At 29.1% G+C, this 21,313-nt stretch overlaps 10 protein-coding genes across 10 annotated transcripts; 6 read left to right on the top strand and 4 right to left on the bottom strand.

Moving 5' to 3' along the window:
* Positions 1-32: 32 nt before the first annotated feature.
* Positions 33-2,778, bottom strand: PPL_01702 (uncharacterized protein; the record flags this gene model as incomplete). The annotated part of the gene is given in 4 exon segments (XM_020572706.1): positions 33-1,401; positions 1,946-2,167; positions 2,187-2,386; positions 2,632-2,778. The coding sequence occupies 4 exon segments, from the start codon at positions 2,776-2,778 to the stop codon at positions 33-35; spliced, it is 1,938 nt and encodes a 645-aa protein (XP_020436823.1).
* Positions 2,779-3,004: 226 nt separating this feature from the next.
* Positions 3,005-3,898, bottom strand: PPL_01703 (uncharacterized protein; the record flags this gene model as incomplete). Its single annotated transcript, XM_020572707.1, has 1 exon — positions 3,005-3,898. One exon carries the CDS (start codon positions 3,896-3,898, stop codon positions 3,005-3,007), a length of 894 nt encoding a protein of 297 aa, XP_020436824.1.
* A 477-nt stretch (positions 3,899-4,375) lies between these two features.
* Positions 4,376-6,084, top strand: PPL_01704 (initiator tRNA phosphoribosyl transferase family protein; the record flags this gene model as incomplete). Its single annotated transcript, XM_020572708.1, has 3 exons — positions 4,376-4,518; positions 4,598-5,550; positions 5,618-6,084. 3 exons carry the CDS (start codon positions 4,376-4,378, stop codon positions 6,082-6,084), a joined length of 1,563 nt encoding a protein of 520 aa, XP_020436825.1.
* Positions 6,085-6,328: 244 nt separating this feature from the next.
* PPL_01705 (uncharacterized protein) lies at positions 6,329-11,263 on the top strand (the record flags this gene model as incomplete). Its single annotated transcript, XM_020572709.1, has 8 exons — positions 6,329-7,023; positions 7,162-7,764; positions 7,954-7,989; positions 8,374-8,630; positions 9,556-9,867; positions 10,065-10,107; positions 10,502-10,564; positions 11,200-11,263. The coding sequence occupies 8 exons, from the start codon at positions 6,329-6,331 to the stop codon at positions 11,261-11,263; spliced, it is 2,073 nt and encodes a 690-aa protein (XP_020436826.1).
* Positions 11,264-11,693: 430 nt separating this feature from the next.
* PPL_01706 (uncharacterized protein) lies at positions 11,694-12,097 on the top strand (the record flags this gene model as incomplete). The annotated part of the gene is made up of 2 exons (XM_020572710.1): positions 11,694-11,968; positions 12,040-12,097. 2 exons carry the CDS (start codon positions 11,694-11,696, stop codon positions 12,095-12,097), a joined length of 333 nt encoding a protein of 110 aa, XP_020436827.1.
* A 372-nt stretch (positions 12,098-12,469) lies between these two features.
* PPL_01707 (uncharacterized protein) lies at positions 12,470-12,906 on the bottom strand (the record flags this gene model as incomplete). Its single annotated transcript, XM_077398149.1, has 2 exons — positions 12,470-12,545; positions 12,899-12,906. The coding sequence occupies 2 exons, from the start codon at positions 12,904-12,906 to the stop codon at positions 12,470-12,472; spliced, it is 84 nt and encodes a 27-aa protein (XP_077254279.1).
* Positions 12,907-12,970: 64 nt separating this feature from the next.
* On the bottom strand, positions 12,971-13,177 carry PPL_01708 (uncharacterized protein; the record flags this gene model as incomplete). Its single annotated transcript, XM_020572711.1, has 1 exon — positions 12,971-13,177. The coding sequence occupies one exon, from the start codon at positions 13,175-13,177 to the stop codon at positions 12,971-12,973; it is 207 nt and encodes a 68-aa protein (XP_020436828.1).
* Positions 13,178-13,568: 391 nt separating this feature from the next.
* PPL_01709 (uncharacterized protein) lies at positions 13,569-14,418 on the top strand (the record flags this gene model as incomplete). The annotated part of the gene is made up of 3 exons (XM_020572712.1): positions 13,569-13,763; positions 13,852-13,971; positions 14,320-14,418. 3 exons carry the CDS (start codon positions 13,569-13,571, stop codon positions 14,416-14,418), a joined length of 414 nt encoding a protein of 137 aa, XP_020436829.1.
* A 265-nt stretch (positions 14,419-14,683) lies between these two features.
* On the top strand, positions 14,684-15,480 carry PPL_01710 (uncharacterized protein; the record flags this gene model as incomplete). The annotated part of the gene is made up of 2 exons (XM_020572713.1): positions 14,684-15,254; positions 15,374-15,480. The coding sequence occupies 2 exons, from the start codon at positions 14,684-14,686 to the stop codon at positions 15,478-15,480; spliced, it is 678 nt and encodes a 225-aa protein (XP_020436830.1).
* Positions 15,481-17,213: 1,733 nt separating this feature from the next.
* On the top strand, positions 17,214-19,535 carry PPL_01711 (uncharacterized protein; the record flags this gene model as incomplete). The annotated part of the gene is made up of 3 exons (XM_020572714.1): positions 17,214-17,322; positions 17,413-18,405; positions 18,550-19,535. 3 exons carry the CDS (start codon positions 17,214-17,216, stop codon positions 19,533-19,535), a joined length of 2,088 nt encoding a protein of 695 aa, XP_020436831.1.
* Between the last annotated feature and the right edge of the window lie 1,778 nt (positions 19,536-21,313).

Raw genomic sequence — 21,313 nt, forward strand, 5'->3', positions numbered from 1 at the left:
AAATAATTTCAGTTTAATAAATAATCTTTTTTTTATTTAATTTTTTTAATACATAATTCTTTTAATTTAGATAATGACTTTTCAGATTTAGATGATTCTGCTAGTTCTATTGCATTTTGAATGTTGAATTTCTCTGGATAGTTCTTTAGTAGCCATTCGATCGAATTTACAGATTCCATTTTGATTGCATTGGATAATGCTTTCTCTGAACATCCTGCTGTTTGGTTTTCTTTAAGATACTCTAGGACTTCAACGAAACCATTAGACGCAGCACCATCCATAGCAGAAACGGTTGAAACCATACCTCTTTGGGTGATAAGGAATTTAATAATATCTAATCTTCCATACCATGCCGAATTATCAACTGCATCCGATGTACATCCTTCCGTTCGATTTTCATGCAACCACTTTACCATCTCTAAGGTTGGGGCACCGTTCATCGCAAGTTCAGTACAACCTTCCGATCTATTCTTATGAAGCCAGTCAACAATGTCGATTCGATTCGCTTTGGCAGCGTGATTCATTGCAGCGACCGAACATCCTTCCGATCTATTTTGGTGAAGCCATTGGACTGTTTCCAAGCTAAAATTGGCAGCATTATCCATCGCAATATATGAACATCCGCTTGTTGTGTTTTCATGGAGGTATTTCACAACGTCTAGGTTTCCACTTAAACAAGCAGTATCAATCAGTCCAGTAATTCCATTATATGACTCGCCAATTTCAAACAAATATTTGACCACCTCTACCTTTCCACTGTAAACACTGTTGATTATCATTCTTTCTTTTCTGTCATTAGGACGGTTTGCCAATAGCCACTTTATCATTTCTAATTTTCCATAGTATGCAGCATTTTCAACACTACTATAATGATAGGCACGATCGTCTCTCGGACCATGGTAGTTCTTATGACGTTCACAATAATCCAGATACTCTAAAAGTTCGATACTGTCTCCCTCTGGTGCAGCAATAAAGGCATTATAGTAATCCCAATTCTGATGAACCTTATCCAAATACTTGACAATCTCCAACTTTCCATTCTTGGCTGCCAAATACAAAAAATCGTAACAGTCAAATCGGTAGATTCCATGTGGCTTACAAATGGTTTCCAAAAGATATTTAAATATTCCAATATTGCCATTTTCGATCGATGTCTTTACGGCATCGAGCATCTTGATCTTCTTGGTCTTGTTTGCAGAGTCATTTAGATTTCCAAGTGGATATAGTGTCGAAACAAATTCCTTCAATAAATCCAAATAGTTGTACTCTACCAAGATTTTGGGTGATACAATCAACCTTTTCCAATTGTAAATAAACACTCTACGGAAATTAAAATAATATCTCGCTGTCTTTTTACTCTTTAAATCTTCCTCCTCCAAATATTGATGAATCCAGTGAACTCTATTAAAAATCTCTTGTCGCAAAACAATATTTTTAAAAACAACATGTAAAAATAAATTTTGATTTATTACTTCCATATCTTTAAATTATATTGGTTGATTTAAAATCTATTGACTAAATTCGTTTCTAAATAGAATCTCAAAAATCTGATTTTAAAAAAAAAAAAAAACAAAAATAATTGGGGAACCAGTACACCTAGAATAGTTAATTTTCAAGATTTTTTTAAGATTTAACCAATCAAAATTGATTTTCTATATTTCGTCTATAAAAATTTCCTGTTCGTTTATGATTGTTTTTTTTTTTGAAAAGATTATATTTAATTTAATTTATTTTATTTTTTTTATCATTTTTTTGAAGTAGAATTTATTATTAAAAAGATAAATTCATCAATATTCTCTTAAATGTATTATAAGTTCTTAATAGCTAGTTTTTAAATAGTTGTTTTTGTTTCATTCCATTAGAATGTCGAAATATTTGTTTATTTTGTTGATTGATCGATTTTTGTTGTTTGAATTTGTCTTGATTTTTTGATTTTCTTTGTTGCAACGATATTTTTTGAATCTTAAATTGATTTGAAGGATAAAAGTTTTTAACAAAATTTGTTATTAGATATAATTTATAATAATTTGAACTTGGTTTGTTAGGTGATTCGGTTAATTTAAGGTAGAATCGTAACTCTTCTAAAGAAAGATCAGAAACAAGTCTATTGAGAGATATTTGATCTGGACCAATGATAACTTTAAAAAATATTGACCCTCTAATACTGCTTGGAATATAAAGATAACCATTTGGAGATTTCAATTTGTCCGTGATAAGCAGAAAGATTTGCTACCATTTTGTAGATATCATCTTGATTGTCGTTGACTTTTGATACCAACCACTCAAAACATTCAACTCCACCATTTACTCCAACCACTTCCAAAGCACTATAGTATTCTGATTTTGTGAATATATATTTCTTATCCAAGTATTCAAAAGATTTGATCTATTAAAAGAGACTGTATAAAGAAGGTACAGTCTATTTTCTATATATATTAAGTAAATTTTAGTGAAAAAATTATCATCCAAAATTAAATTTTCAATCAAGAATTTATTAAAGGTGATCTCTAGAATATTTTGATTGTTGATTATTATTGAGTGTAATATAGATTGATAATCTTTGATAGATATAGATAGATTGTTATAATATCTAATAAAAGATTTTAGTTGATTTTCATATCCATAATATACCAAAAGAAGAGGTTTCATTTTAAGAGACTCCCAATCAATTGATTCTAAATTTAATTTTTGATGAATCCATTTTACATAATTGAATATTGGTCTTTGTGTAACAATATTTTTAAAAACATAATTGAATAATTCTTTTTGTAAAGACATTGTATATATATATATTTATTTTTTTTCGTAATTTTTTCGAAATTCTAGAGAGATATTTTTGTAATATTTTAAAAAACTTGATTGTCTAATATTATTTATAAAATAAATTTGATAACAGACTTTTACTTTTATTAATTCTTATTATCTATCTTTTATATAGATGTTTTGGTTGTTTTTGTTTAATAGTATTAGAGTGTCTAAATATTGGGTAATTTTGTTGATTGATCTATTTTTGTTGTTTATATTTATCATGATTATTTGATTTTTGTTTTCTTTGATCTGATCTTTTTTGAATCTTAGGTAGTTTTGAAGGATATTTGTTTTGAATAGACTTGACATATTCTCTTGATATTAGATAAGAATATGTGTAAGAATTCGGAATGTCTAGTGTTTTGGCTAATTTACTTAAATTGTTTATCTCTTTGAGATTAGGAAAAAGCCAACCGAGAGATCTTTTATTTTGGCCAATAATCAATTGATAAAATATAGATCCTCTAATACTGCTTGGAATATGAACAGATAGCCATTGAGTGATTTCAATTTGTCCGTGATACACTGAAAGATTTGCAACCTTGTTGTAGATATCATCTTGATTGTCGTTGACTTTTGATACCAACCATTTCATACATTCTACACCACCATTTACTCCAACCACTTCCAAAGCACTATGGAAATCGATTCTCGAGAAATTATATTTCATATCCAACATATCTAAAAGATTCCATCTATTCCAAAGGACTGCATAATCTAGGAATTTGTTACAAAATAATCTTTTAAAATGAGTATAAAAATAATCAAATCCCAAATATGTAAATCGATAGTTGTATGGTATCTTAACAATCATCTCTAGAATTTTCCAATAATTGTTTCTAATTGTATAGAAAATAGATCTATCATATTCATAGTTAGATAAACATTGCAAGTCATTAAATCTAAGATATGATTTTAGTTGGTTTTCATATCCATAATAAACCAATAGATCAGGTTTCATACAAAGTGAAATCCAACTAAATGTTTGTAAATGTAATTTTTGATGAATCCATTTTACATATTCGAATATTGGTCTTTGAGTAACAATATTCTTAAATACATAATTGAATAATTGTTTTTGTAAAGACATTGTATATATAAATAAATAAAATAGCAAGATAGAAGAGTCTAACAAAAGTATATATAAATTTTTTTAAAAATTAAAATCTGTAGTTTGAAAAAAACAATCAATATTTTAAGTTTTGGTCACAAATGCAAATGGGCGTGCAATAAAATATCAAACACCACCCAATTTTTTATAATTTTCTTCTGTTTTTCCATCGAATCATTAATGAGTCTATCCATAGGTCTATTCTCTTAACATACCGACACATCAAATTCCAATTTAAAATTGAATAATTAACTATTACCATTTCATTTTCAAATATTTTTTTAAATAATAAAATAAACTATTTAAAAATAATATAATTCTATCCCTTTATCTGTTTTGTACAAATAAAAGATTTTTAGTTAAAAAATAAAAATATTCTTGGGAAATGATTAAGAATTTTAAAGATTTTTTTTAGACGTTTTAAATTGCATAATAAATAAATAAATTCGAATTTAAATGTTTAATTTAAAAGAAGAAGAGGAATTTAAATCGTTGTCTATACACTCTATACATAGGAGAGTTGATCGTCAAGAGAATAGTTTATTTAATCATCTTAGATCAATCGATTTAGATTCTAAATTTGTAAATGATATAGCATTGTATGTATTGTTTGCTGGTTTGTTTAGATACATTGTTTTTAATATGTATTTGTTTTTATCTATCTATTTCGAAACACAGATGTTATTCTAAATATGCTTTGGTTGCAAATTTGCGATGTGGTGCATGGTACTCTGCAAACTTTAAGTACAGTTGTTATTTCCGTTCTACCGATGGTCACTATGGAAATTGGAGGTTCAGTCTGACGCGTTTGAATCTAAACATCATTGATCTGGTGTTAAAGTATGATGGGTGTCTCATTGTGGATTCGACGAAGCGTGGTAAGAAATTCCCTGATTCATTTACAAGAACCATACCTATTTGGATAGCGGTAATCAATCGTTGTCTTTATAAGCTCAAATCTGAGTCTATTCAAACCGTTATGAATGACAACTTGATAGCAGAGCAATGGAATCAACTGTATACTCCAAAGTGGGTGACCGATTCAGAGAGAGATCAAATGTTAAAGATGGTAGATAGTTACTGTAAACTACTAATGGAACATGCCGATACTTTAGATTTAAAGAGCTATTCAAGCAGATTACACAAACCATTACGTCCATTATGGTTATCAGTAGAAACACAACCTATAATATTAGAATTTGAACAACAACAACAACAACAACAAACAAGTAATAATAACAACAATAACAACAATGACGATGATAAAGAAGAACAATTAGATTTTCATCCACTTTATTTATTGTCTTGTTCTGACTTTAGAGAAGATCATAAGTCATTTAGGGCGTATATACAAGGTGCTGGTGATGATGATGAGAATTGGTCAATGGGATTAACTCCACAGATGTACTGGTCGAATCATAAAGAGATAATGTCACAAGAGAATGACGAACAACTAGAACAATACATTCAACAACTTGTTAAATCAGAAAGAACAAAGAAAGATATAATCATATTTAATAGCAATAGTAATAATAATAATAATGAAGATAAACAAAAAGAAACAATAATAGAAGAATCAAATGAGTTTAAAACAATAGATAATACATATATAACTATATCATCTTCAAAAGGTAAATAATATTATGTTATGATAAAGATTGCAATACTAAACTAAAAACTATAACTATCATTCTTTAGAATTAACAGATATATGGAATAGATTCGATTTAATTATAAATTGTTCAATTGTAAATTATGTTATAGATAATCAAGATGATGATAAGATAAAGAATAACTATATACACATTCCAATGAAAGAAGGTAAATTAGCAAAGAATGACTTGGTTGAGAATCTTCGATTATGCGAGCAATGGTTGTTATCAAAGATGAAGGATGATACCAAAAGAAATAGAATACTGATACATTCTATCAATGGATTACAAAACTGTGTATGCGTACTGAGTGTACTTTTATCGAAACATCTACATCTATTCACAGATAGTCTAGAATCATTTGATTTCTTTAACAGAAACAAATTAACAAAATCAGATATAATCAAACTATATTTATTCTTGGAGAAACAATCTCCTTCATCACTACCTCATAAATCGATAAGAAATGCAATTAATAATTATTTATTATCAACAAATATATCATATAAATAAAATTTTAATTTTTTTTAATTTAATTTAATTGAAATAGTAAAAGGACCTTTTACTTTTGATCGGATTTGGTATCTACAATGAAATTTCATGTTCTCAAAATCCAAAAAAGGAAAAAAATATTAGATATGAGTTTTTTTTTAGAATTTTTTTTATTTTATTTTCCAACAAGTTTCGTGACTAGATCTTTTAATTTCCCGTCATATTTACTTATTTTTTTAATAATCTAGATTAAATATTAATAATAATGGATAATGAAAGATTATTTAAATATATATTAAATAATATTGTTCTTAGAAATTTTATATTTTTCCAAGTTAAATTAATCGATAAACAACTAAATGGAATAAATTGTATAAATTGGTATGGAATTTCTAAATCTCTTAGAAACTCTATTTATCATGGATATAGAGAGCAAATAGAGATATTGGTTGTCGAGAATAACATTAGCAGCTTTTCCATTAAAGAGTTGGAAGCTGCTGTAGATTCAAGGAGTATCGATATGTTTAATTACATTTTGAAATCCAATCTCTACCAATTTCATGGCGATGAACTGCATTTGGCTGTCAGGATGAAGAGTCTCCAGCATGTCGATTATATATTGGAGAATTGTCATGTTGCACTCGATTACTATTCTGCGATGGCGCTGGCATCGAGATTGGGATATCGTGAACTCATTCTCTATTTCATACAGATGAGGAAGCGAGCACTACGATCACCTGGAATCCATTGTTCTAAATCCGAGGATTCTCTTAATCCCATTGACCATGCTTCCTACTTTGGTGATAAAAGTATCGTACAGCTGCTACTGGATAATGGATTCACGATTACTGGACATGCCATTGAAGAAGCGATCAAGGGTGGTCATTTAGCGTTGCTGAGATTCTACTTGGAGGATCAACATAAATCTTGTACCAAAGATAGCTTTACGATTGCCGCCAAGTATGGACATTTGTCGATCATGAAATACCTGCTCGACAATCGACAGGACATATCTTTTCACAACACCATTGAAATGGCAGCGCAGAACGGACAGTTGGAAACGATCCAATGGTGTCAAGCGAGAATCAACAACCTCAGAGTTTCAAAGATGGCAATGTGGTATGCCGCAATCAATGGACACCTCGATATTTTGATTTGGCTGCACAACAATCGAAACGATGGATGTTGTATAACAACGCTGGACGATGCTTGTCGATATGGCCATACAGAGTGTGTTAAATGGCTTCATCAGAACCGAACCGATCTCGTCGTTATCGATGCGATGATCAATGCAGTAAAGAATGGGCATCTCGACATTGTCAAATACCTACATTACAATTGCACTCAGTTCAGTACATCAAAGTTGTTTGTAGATTACGCCGCCAAGAATGGCCACCTCGAGGTAGTGAAATGGTTGTTAGAGAATAGAAGTGAAGGATGTACACAGAATGCTCTTGATCTTGCTGCACAGAACGGTCACCTGGAAATCATAAAGTTTTTACACTATAATAGATTGGAAGGTTGCACACAGAACGCAATGGACCTCGCTGCAATCAACAATCATTTTGAAACGGTAAAGTGGTTGCACGAGAACAGAACAGAAGGATGCTCACCAACTATAACTGTAAACGTATCACGAAAAGGTAATCTAGAGATACTTAAATTCCTGTTTGAGAACTATAAAGATGTAAGAAACAACCTGTATGCTATAGATTATTCCATTCACGAAGCAGCGAGGAATGGATTTAAAGATATTGTTGAATATTTATTATCAACCTAACGTTATGTAAATAGAAATAAATAAAAATAATGATTGACCTTTTTTAAGTAAAAGCTAATACTTTTTATTAAATTTAATTATTTGTGACAAAAAAATCTTTATGAAATTAGAATTGATCGTGTTAAAAATAAACAAAATAAAAATTTGTAAATACACCACTTTTAATGTCTAAAAACGACTTTAATAAATAATAAGAATTTGTTATATATTCAACTTTGTTTTCTATTTTGGTTGTTTGTTCTTCCAGGTTTAATGCATTTGACAATTGATTCTTTGTGTTGTCTTTGTCAAAAAAAAAAAGTGAGCACCCAGGCTTTCAAAATTTTTAAATCAAAATCAAAATTTTACTGTCGCCATACAATTAATAATAATAATACCAAATCAACTAATCACAACAATACAATAGATCACAAAACAACTTATCATACCCAAAAAAAAAGAGTATCAATAACTATAAAGAGTTAATTTCGAACAAATATGTCTAAATTTTGGAATGTTGCAATATGTGCAACTATTCTATTTTTATATAGCCTTTGTCTATTTACTTACGTAAAAGAGACGGAATGTAAATCTAGAGTTTCTGCTGTTAAAAATAATTTGAATGTAACTACTTCTTGTGAAGTATTTCCCCAACCAGCGGATATTTATGTTCAGAGATATCATGATATTCGAGCTTCTTCTAAAATGAGCATGGGATGTAGAACGTTGACTGTTACCGCGTTGAAAAATAGTTGTATATGTATTTGTGTACTCTATATAATTAAAGGTGCAACAGATGAAGTTAATGGTACAAAAAGGAAGATAAACCTTACTTGGTTGTTTATAAGTTTAGCAATAATATCCACAAATCTGATATTTAATTGATGTGTATGTATTATTTGGTGTATAGAGCGTTTCTACTATTCAATATCTTACTAACAGGTACTGATTTATCACCAATTAGATAACATGCAACTGTAAGCAGTAAGAAACAGATCTTGGATCACGCATTCTCAGAAATGTTTATTAAAATGTAGTTCTGGACCTGTAAGTTATAACCACAATACTTTTGAATAAGAGATTGAGAGATAGAGAGGGAGATTTGACACTTACTAATTAATTTTCATCATAAAGAAGAACATTTATGAAAAAATCATGATAGACCCGGTATCTTATTGCAGAATACACTTTAGAGATATTGTTAAAGTGCAATATATTTATATTATCATACCTATTCCTTTAATAGAGTATTCCTTTAATAGAGTTTAAGTTGAACATACTTATTCCAATATTACCTCACCAACTCCTCGGAGACTACTCAACAATATAACAACAAACATAAAATTTCACAGCCACAATCATCACAAATATAGTGGATACATCAACAAACAACACAAACGATCACCTTAAAAAAATAAAAAGTGTAAACTAAAGTTGTTATTTTGAAATTTGTTTATTTTTTTCAACTTTATTTTCTATTGTTGTTTGGTCTTCTTGCTAGACACTATCAACATTTACTTTGGATTGTTAATAGATAGAGTTTTATTAGTTTTCCGAAGGTCCAAACGAATAAACAAATTTTTTTGTCAAAAATTAAAAATTAATTTTTTTGCAAAAAGTTCGATCTTGTTTTTATAGTTTCTCGTAGAAAAAAAAGCGATGGTCTTTGATCATTAAAACCAATTTTTTTAAAACTGATATTATTTTTTTTCTAAAATTTTTTAATTAAACAGAGGAAATAAAGTCACCTAACATTACACTAATAAATACCAGTAGATCACATCATACAACAAAAAAGAATATTAAGCTATTTGAAAAAAAAAAAAAAGATATGTCTAAATTTGTTTGTATAGCAACAACAATGGTAGTTTGTTATTGTATTTATGTTGTCTCAGAAATGATAGAATGTAATTCTATGATTCCTGATATTGCTAATGAATTGACAGAAATTACATCATGTGATGCATTTTCTAGTCAAGAGGATCTAAAAATGTATAGACAAAGAATACTTAATATATCTCATTCTCAAGATATGTTCATAAAGTGTAATTCGATGCCTAGCACAGCAATTAAAAATATTACTTTATTTGCTATTGTCGCATTAATAACTAAAACGATATTATCAGACAGAAACAGAGATTTGGAGATAGTATAACTAGACAAGTGAGGCAGTTCGATGGTGTTGCGGTTGAGGTTAAATTTAGTCATATTGATAGTTTGGAGGAATGTATGATAGTTATAGCAACAAATAAGAAACAGATCATGAATCAAGCATGTTCAGAGAAGTTTATTATAATGTAGTTCTATTCATGTAAGTAAGTTATAACAACAATAATTTTGAATAAGAGAGAGAGAGATTTGACAATTACTAATTAATTGTTATCATAGATGAAAAGAACATTTAATGAATCAGAGATGCACTCCTTAAATTAGATGCACTACTCTCTCAATTGACTATCTGAAAATAGAGAGAAAGCTCATCTTTGACCTGAACAAGAGCAACCAACACAGTTATACGTTATCAAAAAAAAACTATTATATCCCATCTAGAATTAATCAAAAACATGTCAACAACCAAAAATTTAAAAACATACAAAATAGACCATAAAAATATGTTATGATATTAAAGTAAAAAATAAAAAAGGTGATCATTTTAAACTTTACTTTCATCTTTTTTAGTTATTTTTTAAAACACATTAATATAACCATAATTTTCAAGGCCCTTATCGATTATCGTTCAATGTACATCTTAAAAGAAGTTAGTGATTCTTGCACTATTTGAAAATGTATATCCTCTGGTTGAGGAAATGCTTTATATGATGTAGTTACATCCAAATTATTACTAAAAACCGTAAATCCCTGGTCGGATATCAAAAAACAAGGTCGATTTTCTTTAAAAAAAAGTAATATTTTAAGTTCTACCTAAATAATGAACCATCGACCTTTATATTTGTTTGTTTCGATAGAATCACCCATTGATATACTTGATATTTCAAAAAGTGAAAGCTGAAGTGACATTACTCTGTATGATATTAGGCTTTTAAATAAAGTTGACAAATTCAATGCAAAGAATCAATATCATATTTATTGACTCCTAAGTAAATTTAACCAATTAGATGATAGGCAACTATAAGCTGTACAAAAATATCTATTCAAAGAAGTTATAATGTAGTTCTTTCAGTAGTGCATCTCTCAATCGACCATCTGAAATAGAATGAAAGTTCATCTCTGAACAAGAGCAACATATTTATATTATATCACACCTATTCCAAAAGGAAATCTCTATTACTTCGAGGAGACTACTCGGTAATTTGACAACAATCATAATATTTCACCATCACAAACACAGTTAAGACTCGAAACGATTTCTTCTACAGAACCAGAAGTACAATCGTTTATCAACAACATATTCACCTCCAACAACACGATCAACCACATTAAAAATAAACAAAATAAAAATTTGTAAATACACCACTTTTAATGTCTAAAAACGACTTTAATAAATAATAAGAATTTGTTATATATTCAACTTTGTTTTCTATTGGTTGTTTGTTCTTCCAGGTTTAATGCATTTGACAATTGATTCTTTGTGTTGTCTTTGTCAAAAAAAAAAAGTGAGCACCCAGGCTTTCAAAATTTTTAAATCAAAATCAAAATTTTACTATCGACATACAATTAATAATAATAATACCAAATCAACTAATCACAACAATACAATAGATCACAAAACAACTTATCATACCCAAAAGAAAGAGTATCAATAACTATAAAGAGTTAATTTCGAACAAATATGTCTAAATTTTGGAATATTGCAATATGTGCAACTATTCTATTTATATTTAGCTGTTGTCTATTTACTTACGTAAAAGAGATGGAATGTGAATATACAGTTTCTGCTGTTAAAAATAATTTGAATGTAACTACTTCTTGTGAAGTATTTCCCCAACCAGAGGATATTCATGTTCAGAGATATCATGATATTCGAACTTATTCCAAAATGAGCAGGGAATGTAGTTCGTTGACTAGTACAGTGTTGAAAAATAGTTTTATATGTCTTTTTGTACTCTATATAATTCTAGGTGCAACAGAATTTAGTGGTAGAAATGAAGTTAATGGTACAGAAAGGAAGAAAAGCCATACTGGTTTGTTTATAAGTTTAGCAATATTATCCACAATGCTGATAGCTAATTGATGTGTATGTATTATTTGGTGTATAGAGCGTTTCTACTATTCAATATCTTACTAACAGGTACTGATTTATCACCAATTAGATAACATGCAACTATAAGCAGTAAAAAACAGATCTTGAATCACGCATTCTCAGAAATGTTTATTAAAATGTAGTTCTGGACCTGTAAGTTATAACCACAATACTTTTGAATAAGAGATTGAGAGATAGAGAGGGAGATTTGACACTTACTAATTAATTTTCATCATAAAGAAGATTTATGAAAAAAATCATGATTGACCCGGTATCTTATTGCAGAATACACTTTAGAGATATTGTTAAAGTGCAATATATTTATATTATATCATACCTATTCCAAAGGAAAACTCCATTACCTCACACAATTCATAGAAGACTACTCAGCAATATAACAACAATCATCACAAACACAGTCGAGACTCGAAAAGGTATCTTCATTATCAATCAGAAGTACAATCGCTTAGACGATCAACAACATATTCACCTCCAACAAAATCAACAACATAAACTATCAGGCTAATAAAATAAAATGTGTACTTTACCTTTAATGCTTTTTAAAAGAATATTAGAAAACAATCGAAATTTGTAGATAAAATAATATCTAGAGATAAGTGAGCCAGTTCGATGATATGTTACTTTAAATTTTTAATATGAAAAAATAGAAATCAAATTTATTTGACATCCTAATTAATTTATATTTAATAAATTTCTTTGTTTAAAATAATTTCTAATATTATCGATTGAAAATTCATAGATCTCCTCTGCCAAATACATTGCTTTGTTAATTTCAAATGGTTATGGATATTGTTGCAAAAGATGATCTGCTAATGAATAATAAAATTGTCCAACTGCTTCAAGTATAGATTTACTTGTCCATATAACCAATTTATTACTTAGTAAATATTCGATAATATCTGGTTTCCTCTTCTTGATTGCACCAATTAGCGCGCGATTTCAGTACATCGATCCGATCTATTCTCACAGAGGTATTTCACTATTGCCAAATTTCCATTGGAGGCAGCAGTATCAATAGCGGTACTCCAAGAAGATTCCTCTGGATATTGGTCATTTAGGTACTTTATCATATCCAAACAATCGTTATTCACCGATGCTCTACAGACATCCAGGGAGATCGAATTCTTTTTCATAAAAATTCACTATTTTGTTTTTTTTTTTTGTTGATATTAGTATTTTTGTGTTTGCAACAGGCATGTTTTGTAATCTAAGTTTCAACTTATTAACAAATAATCATGTCTCTATCTCAATTAGTCAATTGAGTTATTAACTAATCGTTCAAAGAAATATTCTTGATATTTTTTTTTAAAATAAAGGGAGAAGTAATGATGGTGATAAAAGAATGAGGGAAAGTTATGCTTGTAACCTTAAATACAAAATACTTATTTTTTTATTTTTTACTTTTTCAGTCCGGATTTTCAAAGTAAGGGGTGTAAATTAATTACAAAAGACTTTGTATTACTTTGTAATAAGTTTTAAATGTAAATTAGTTAGTTAACAAATATATGTGTTGTTGATATCAAAATGAGTGTATTATTTCATACAGAAAGTAATAGAAATAGTTTATTTGTTTTCGTTTGTTTTATAAATATAGTTATATTAGGAAGTATACTTACCTCTGTATCAACACCATGGTTTTGGATTAAAACCGATATTTTAAATGATAGTGGTCTCATCAATTTAGAAATTGAGAACTTTTATGATGTATATAAAGTATATGTATGTGTGTTAACATTTTCTAGTATAAATAATAATAATAATAGAAAATAGAATCGTCGTTTAATATTAATAATCATTTAATTAATAGAACAAATATGATACGGTGAATGATGAAAAACATATTACATCACCGGGTAATATCAACTCGGTATTCATAGCGATAGGTGTATTTCAATATGCAGGTTTGATATCGTTCTTGGTGTCTGTGGTTTGTCTGTGTTTGGTGATCCGCAATTTCACGAAACACAGCAAAGGCGACACCGCAGCACACGTAGACAAACCGCTGAAATACAACCTCTGGATATCGTTGATTTTGTTCGTACTCGAGGTGCTCTCTGTGCTTACGCTGTTCGTAGTGACACCGGTGTTTAGACACATCGGTCATTGTCCGACCGACGACGGCTACTGCCATCGATTCTCGGGCACCTCGAAAACAGGCAACGTCATAGAGGAATTCGGTCCAAAAATAGGATTCTATCTCGCAATCGTATCAGGCGCACTATCACTTGTAAACCTAGTCTTTGTCTACCTATTCAACCGATACATCAAATCAAAGCAATACCGACAACAAAGACAACAACAAGATCATCAACTTCTCGAAAAACTTTTACCATCCGAATCAACAACAACAACATCAACAACTATCCAATCATAATAATAATAATAATTACTACAATCCGAACCCTTTTTAACTATCCCAAAAAAGAAATATAAATAATAAAACACACATTATTTATATTTCTTTTTTAAATAATAATAAAACTAACAACCTTCTATCTTCATTGTAAAAAAATAAAAAATAAAAATTATTGGAAATTTGATTTGTTTTGCAAAAATGTGTGAGTGTGAATATGTTACAGATTAAATGAGAACTTTAAAATCATATTGCTCATTAACTGTATACATAAAGATATTAAGATATGGCAACAAAACATACTGAAGCAGGATTAAAGCTAAGAGGAATAGGCAATTCACATTTAGATATTAAAGAGAAACTGAAACAAAGATGCTACGAGAAGCTAAAGGAAACAAGGAAGAATATGATTAATGAAGAAAGAATGAAGTGTAGTAATAATAGTTATAGTAATAGTAATGTCAGTAGTGGTACAGTTTCTTTAAATAATAATAATAATAGTAATAATAGTAGTAACAATAAACAATCTCCACCAACATCTCCACTGAAAGCAAAAATAGATGTACGTTCAACTATTTTAAAGGAATATGAAATGATGAAATTGGAGTTTGACCAACCAATGACATCATCAACAACAACCACTACAACTACAACTACTTCTTCTTCAAACACAACAACACCATCAACAAATGCAACTACTAGTAAAACATCAACAATATCAACACCAATCAAACCAATACCATTATTAACCAGATCGAAATCACCTGCTAAACTGTTACCTTTATTTAAAATGACTAAACTGGAAGAGGATCTAATGTTAAAAGAAGTTGAAGAATATTTAGAATCTATAGAATTACGTATGTTTTTTTTTGGTTTTTTTAAAAATTACATTATTGTGTATATCTATTTCAACTGACTATTAACTAACCTAACTGATTGTATCACAATCTAATTATTATTATTATTATTATTATAGAAATGATAAAGGAATATGAAGATATGCTAAAATTAGAACAAGATGAATTACAATATTACTCAACAATTGCCAATCAAGATCATGATGATTTCGATCTTCAATTTTAATGTACATACATATATATATATAAATGTAAATTCTATCTTTCAATACAAATATCTGTCTATTTTAATTATTCATTAAATAAATAAACAGACTCCATTAATTATATTATATATTACAATAATACACTACCCTACACTACATTACACTGTTAACAAACAATATTACAGTTTTTGGTGATCACTAAAATATAATCTAAATCATATGATGATTGAACTAAACAATATTTTAGTATGATCAACAACATCAACATCTATATCTATTCATAAATAAGCACATAATGGTCTGAAAGCGCAGCAGCAACAGCTGATATGAGGATAATAATGAACAGATCTTATTTTTAATGTGATCATCATATTTAAAATATAGAATCAATTAATTAACATCAACAAACAACATCAATACAACCAACAGCAACAATAACAACAATAAATAATACTTAACTACAACTCTTTGATGATGCAAATTTTAATCATATGATTAATGTTTATGTATCTCCAAAAAAAACAGTCGTTAACAAATAACAATAAGACATATTATTTTATTTTATATATATATATATTTTTTTTTTTAGTTTGTTTTATTTTAAGTTAATTCGAATGATAATCAGGAAAAAAGCACCACGAATTAACTTGTTTGTATTTAAAAAAATAAGCTGATAATTAAATTGACACACTTTTACTTTTTATAGTCAGAAAATCAAAATACGAAATTATATGTTGATATTGAAATACAACACCCACCCCCACATATATACATTAACAGTATAATAAAGATATTGGAGTGTCTATTTAACTTTATAACAATTATATTTGTTTGCTAATTGTATATAAATGGAAAATGTATATTAATTTTATAAAATTATAACCATTTGGGGAAAATAAATAGTTTTAATATTGTTATTTTATTGAGATCACTCATTCACTACTCTACAATAATAATAATTCACACATAACCATATATCTTTAGTTTAATGATCATATATTTAATTTTGTTTGTTTGTTTTTAATTTTGACAGGAAAACGAAAAGTTACTTTATACATTGCACTACAACTGAATTACGGATGGACAAACTGAAATGTCTATCTTATATATCTATTTACAATTTTTATATTACTCTTTGTGAAGCGGCTGAGGTGCACGCTGATGTGTATAATACCTCTAATTGTAATAATATTTGACTGTTGATTGGTTGGTTAGTTAATTTAAGATGTTTCGTTAGTTAATTGGTCTATTTGTGTGGTGGTTGTTGGTGTTGTTGGTGCTGTATAGATATTATTGTTTTTTTTTTGATGGTTCAATATTTAAAGTTGCACCTGATATTCTGATAATCTATTAAATAAATATTTATTTTTATTTCAATAATTATCATAATGATATTATAAATACAGTCAATTTGTTACCTATTTCGGTATTCAAAATTGACAATCAATTCAATCAAATCAAAATCCTATTTCCAAAATCAATCACAACAATAAGAATCAAATTAATAACATTTTCATTTTGGTTATTATTTTGACATCGGTTTGTGAAAATTTGGTTTCAAGTTATTTGCTTGTTTATATTGATTCATTCTCAAGATATCAATCTATATATCCATTTTTAAAAAGAACAAAAAAAAAACATATACTCCATACTTTTATTTTACACCCTACTCCAACACCATAACAATCCATTTAATTTGTCTTTTTACTATATTGAGGAGATAAATTAATCAAACCAACAGAAATCAACAGAGATGTTTAATAGAATTAATAAACCGTTATTATTCCTTTACTTACTATATATACTCTCCACTAACCATATTCAATTGGCATATTCCGAACAAACATTATTAAATAACAATCGTAAGTTTTATAAAACTAAAAAAAAGAAAATAAATTAGTCTAATTTTTATAAATCATAATTATTTGCTTATTATTATTATTATTTTTTAGAATGTTCTAAATTATCAACCCAACAATGTAGAAAGAATTCAAATTGTTTATCAATTGAAGCTAAATCATGTTGTAGCTCTAATTTATATTCAGAGTGTCAGCAGCTACCTCTATCATTGGTACGTTGCAATCCAATTCCAAATTTAAATCTTTGGTGTCTTGAAGACAATTCAGATTTAAATCAATATGACCTGTGGGCTTTCAATACCAGTAGTTGTCATAGACCAGCCAATTCGTTTATTCCCTTGTTGTCGTCGTGTAGAGATGCTCAATGTCCAACTGGATTCGAGTGTATCAGTGCTAGACCACAACGTACTCCATGCATCAATAGTCAATCAAAATGTTGTAACTACCGTGCCAAATGTGTTCTGTCATCGGATATCGATACAACACAGACATCCAGTAGTGATCCATCAACAGACAATACAACACCAACTAAAACATCAGACAATGTTGATGATCTTGTACGTAAGAATTATCCATACAATATGGTCGTTCCAACCTGTGCCGCCATGAAATGTTCTGTTGGCTATGAATGTATCGATGATCCAGTGAAAGGTGCACATTGCAATCCATCTTGCAAAGCAATGAAATGTCTGGATGGTCAGAGATGTGTCATGAACGGACTGAATAAACCAACGTGTATCACCAGCTGCAATTTCACAACTTGTCCACCGGCATTCCAGTGTATCGAAGATAAAGAGGGTGGTGTCAGGTGTGTACCTGTCAAGTCTATTCCCGCCAAACCAGTCTGTACTCTCGATTGTATCATTGGATCAAAGTGTGTCATCGATGAAATCACTAAAAAAGCTCGATGTGTTCCTGAGAACTATACAACCTGTGCCACCAAGAAATGTCCTGAGGGGGAGTCGTGTTTTGATGATCTGGAAAAGGGTGCCTATTGTTTTAAATCTGGTGATCCTTGTTTACGTAAAAATTGTCCTGTTGGAACTGTTTGTGCCATTGCCGCTAACGATACTGCCAAAGCCTATTGTAAGCCAACGAGAAACTGCTCTACATTCCAGTGTGCTAAGGGCTATAAGTGTTTCGACAGTGCTGAACTGGGGGTGATTTGTAAAAAGCTTCTACTAAATTGTACTGAGCTTGATTGTAAAAACGATACTAAATGCATTGAAGACAATGTCCAGGGTGGTCGATGTGTCAGTATCTATAGTTCCTGTATGCTGTTGAACTGCTCCAAAGGTTACGATTGTATTATGGATAAAACTAGTCAGCTTGCTAAATGTGTCCAAATTGCTGTCAATGAAACTCTCTCTACAAAGCCATTGAAAGATTTATTGGGAATTACTCCTGCTCCTGCCAAAACTTGTGAGAGGAAATGTGATCCTGGATTCAAGTGTGTGGATGGACAATGTGTTCAGTTGCTAACTTGTGCCAATCTCAGATGTCCAAAGGGTTCTAAGTGTGTCGATAATTCAACTTTGTACGATGGAAATCCATACTGTGTGCCCATTCCAACTTGTGCAACCAACAAATGTCCTGGCGATTGCTACTGTCTGGAGAGCGAGAGTGGACCACAATGTATACCAAAGACATCCTGTGCTCTATTAGACTGTAGACCTGAATACCGTTGTGTCGAGGATAAAGAGCGTGGAGCACGTTGTATTCAAAGATCAATTGTCACATGTTCATCCATTAGTTGTCTCGAAGGGTATTCGTGTATTGATGATCCAATCAATGGTGGAAACTGCCAGAAGATAGATCCTAAAAATCCATTCAAATCATGGACACCAAGTGCACCAGGATGGTCAACAACAACAAAATCAGGCACACCAACAACACCACCAACAACCACTTCTCAACCACCAAATGAAGAAACTACTACAACAACAAAACCACCACCATCTACCACTCAAGCAAAGAATGAATGTGCATTACTCGATTGTCCTCCACACACAATATGTATGGCTGACAAAGAAAGAGGTGGATACATGTGTTTCTCCAAACAGAGTTGTGCAACCTCACACTGTGCATTTGGTGAAGAGTGTATCGAAGATTCCAATGGTGTTGGAACTTGTCGTAGAATAACATGCAATACACTCCAATGCAAACTTCCAAAGATGTGTCATTCAACACCATCAGGCATACCCGAATGCCAATAACCAAACTAACCAGTCAACCAGTCAACCAGACAACAAACCAAACTATACCAAAACCAGATTTTTTTTTTCACACCAATTATGTTTTTTTTTTTTCAATTAAACTCCACAACTAATTTCAAATCCTTTGATTATCGATACTAGTTGTAAGCATATTTTATATTTACTTTAAATAATTTTAATTAAATTTATTAAATTTTTTTCTATAGAAAAACATTTACAAAACAAACAAAAAAAAAAAGAAATCTTTCCTACTTTCCATAAAATTCCAAAAAGTTATTCCTTTTCCTCAAAACCAAACTTCCAAAAACCAAAACATTTAGTTATTGCGATTGGATAACTTCTCCATCAATAACATTTTATTCATATCAGTTTAACTATTATTATTTATAATTATTTAATACTACCTTTTACTTTACAATCAAGTTTAATTTTTTCAATCAAACTAAAAATTTTATTTTTTTTTTTAAACATTTAATCAAATTTAATAACTTAACTGTATAAAAACTTATAATAAGAAATTTTAATAATATTATTCAAAAAAACATAATTTATCAAATATTCAATCAAATCAAAACAAAATAATCCATCCACTCCAAAACAAAAAAAAAGAAAAAGAAAAAGAAAAAAAAATCAAAACTATATCCTTTTTTTTTTTAAAAAGTTGTTGTTTCACATCATTAAATTTTATTTAACACTCCATTTATTCTACTTACTCCCCAATCTACTTACCGAATTTGAGTTTACCGTATATCTCTCACACTTCAAATTTAACTTTCCAGCCTGACAAAACTAGGTTGGAAAGTTGGAATCATTTCAAATTGAGTCAATTTCCTTTGTTAGTTAAATGTTTTGAAAAAAAACTAAAAGTGACTATAATTTATATTTTGAAGACTATTCTAACATTTAAAATCTCTTGAACTAGTTTATCTAATTGTTTTATTTAATCTCTCATTCAACTCTTTATAACATTCGATTGACATCGGCCAACCCTCCCACCAGTTCAAATTTGGGTTTCTCTATTGGTTTTTGGTTCTGGTATATATAGTTTCTTTGGTCTCTGACTCTCATTTGGGTAGATGTAAATATATTTTAGTAATGAATGACTACTGGTGGGGAGTGGTGGCGATGGCTCTTGTTATTCTGGGTTGGAAGTAAGACTTCTTTTCTCTCTTCTAGGCTAGGTTAGGTGTAAATATCACCAATGATATTTTTGAATTGAATCCCCAATTTACATTCCTACATTCCAAAATCTAAACTTGTTATATATTATTTTTCAAATCACACAATTTGAGTTATCATTTAAATACTTAACTTAAATCTATATTTTTTTGTACTCATAACTTATTTTTTTTTCAAAAACAAACATACCCAATTTTTAAATTTTTTCTAATTATATAATTAATTTTGTTAATTTATTTTTTGGTAACTTTTTATATTGCTCAACTATTCTATAAAAATACATATAAATTTAATAATTAATTATATAAATATATTTATTTAAATTATTTATTTTTTTTCTAATTATATAAAAATAGTACTAGTAAAATTGTTGTTTTTTATTCTTATTAATTTTTAATCTATTTTTTTACTTATAAAGTTTTAATTTTTAATCTTTTCGTTTTTTTTATATTTATATAATTTAATTATTAATACTTATATGTATTATTTTTTAATTTTAAGTTTTAATTTTCTTCGTTTTTAAACTAATTTATTACCAAAAAATATATACTTTCTACTAAAGAATCATTTCTTCATTAATTAATGATCTGTTTTAACTT

Source organism: Heterostelium album (assembly GCF_000004825.1).
Source record: "Heterostelium album PN500 unplaced genomic scaffold PPL_scaffold2, whole genome shotgun sequence".
Classification (NCBI taxonomy): domain Eukaryota; phylum Evosea; class Eumycetozoa; order Acytosteliales; family Acytosteliaceae; genus Heterostelium; species Heterostelium album.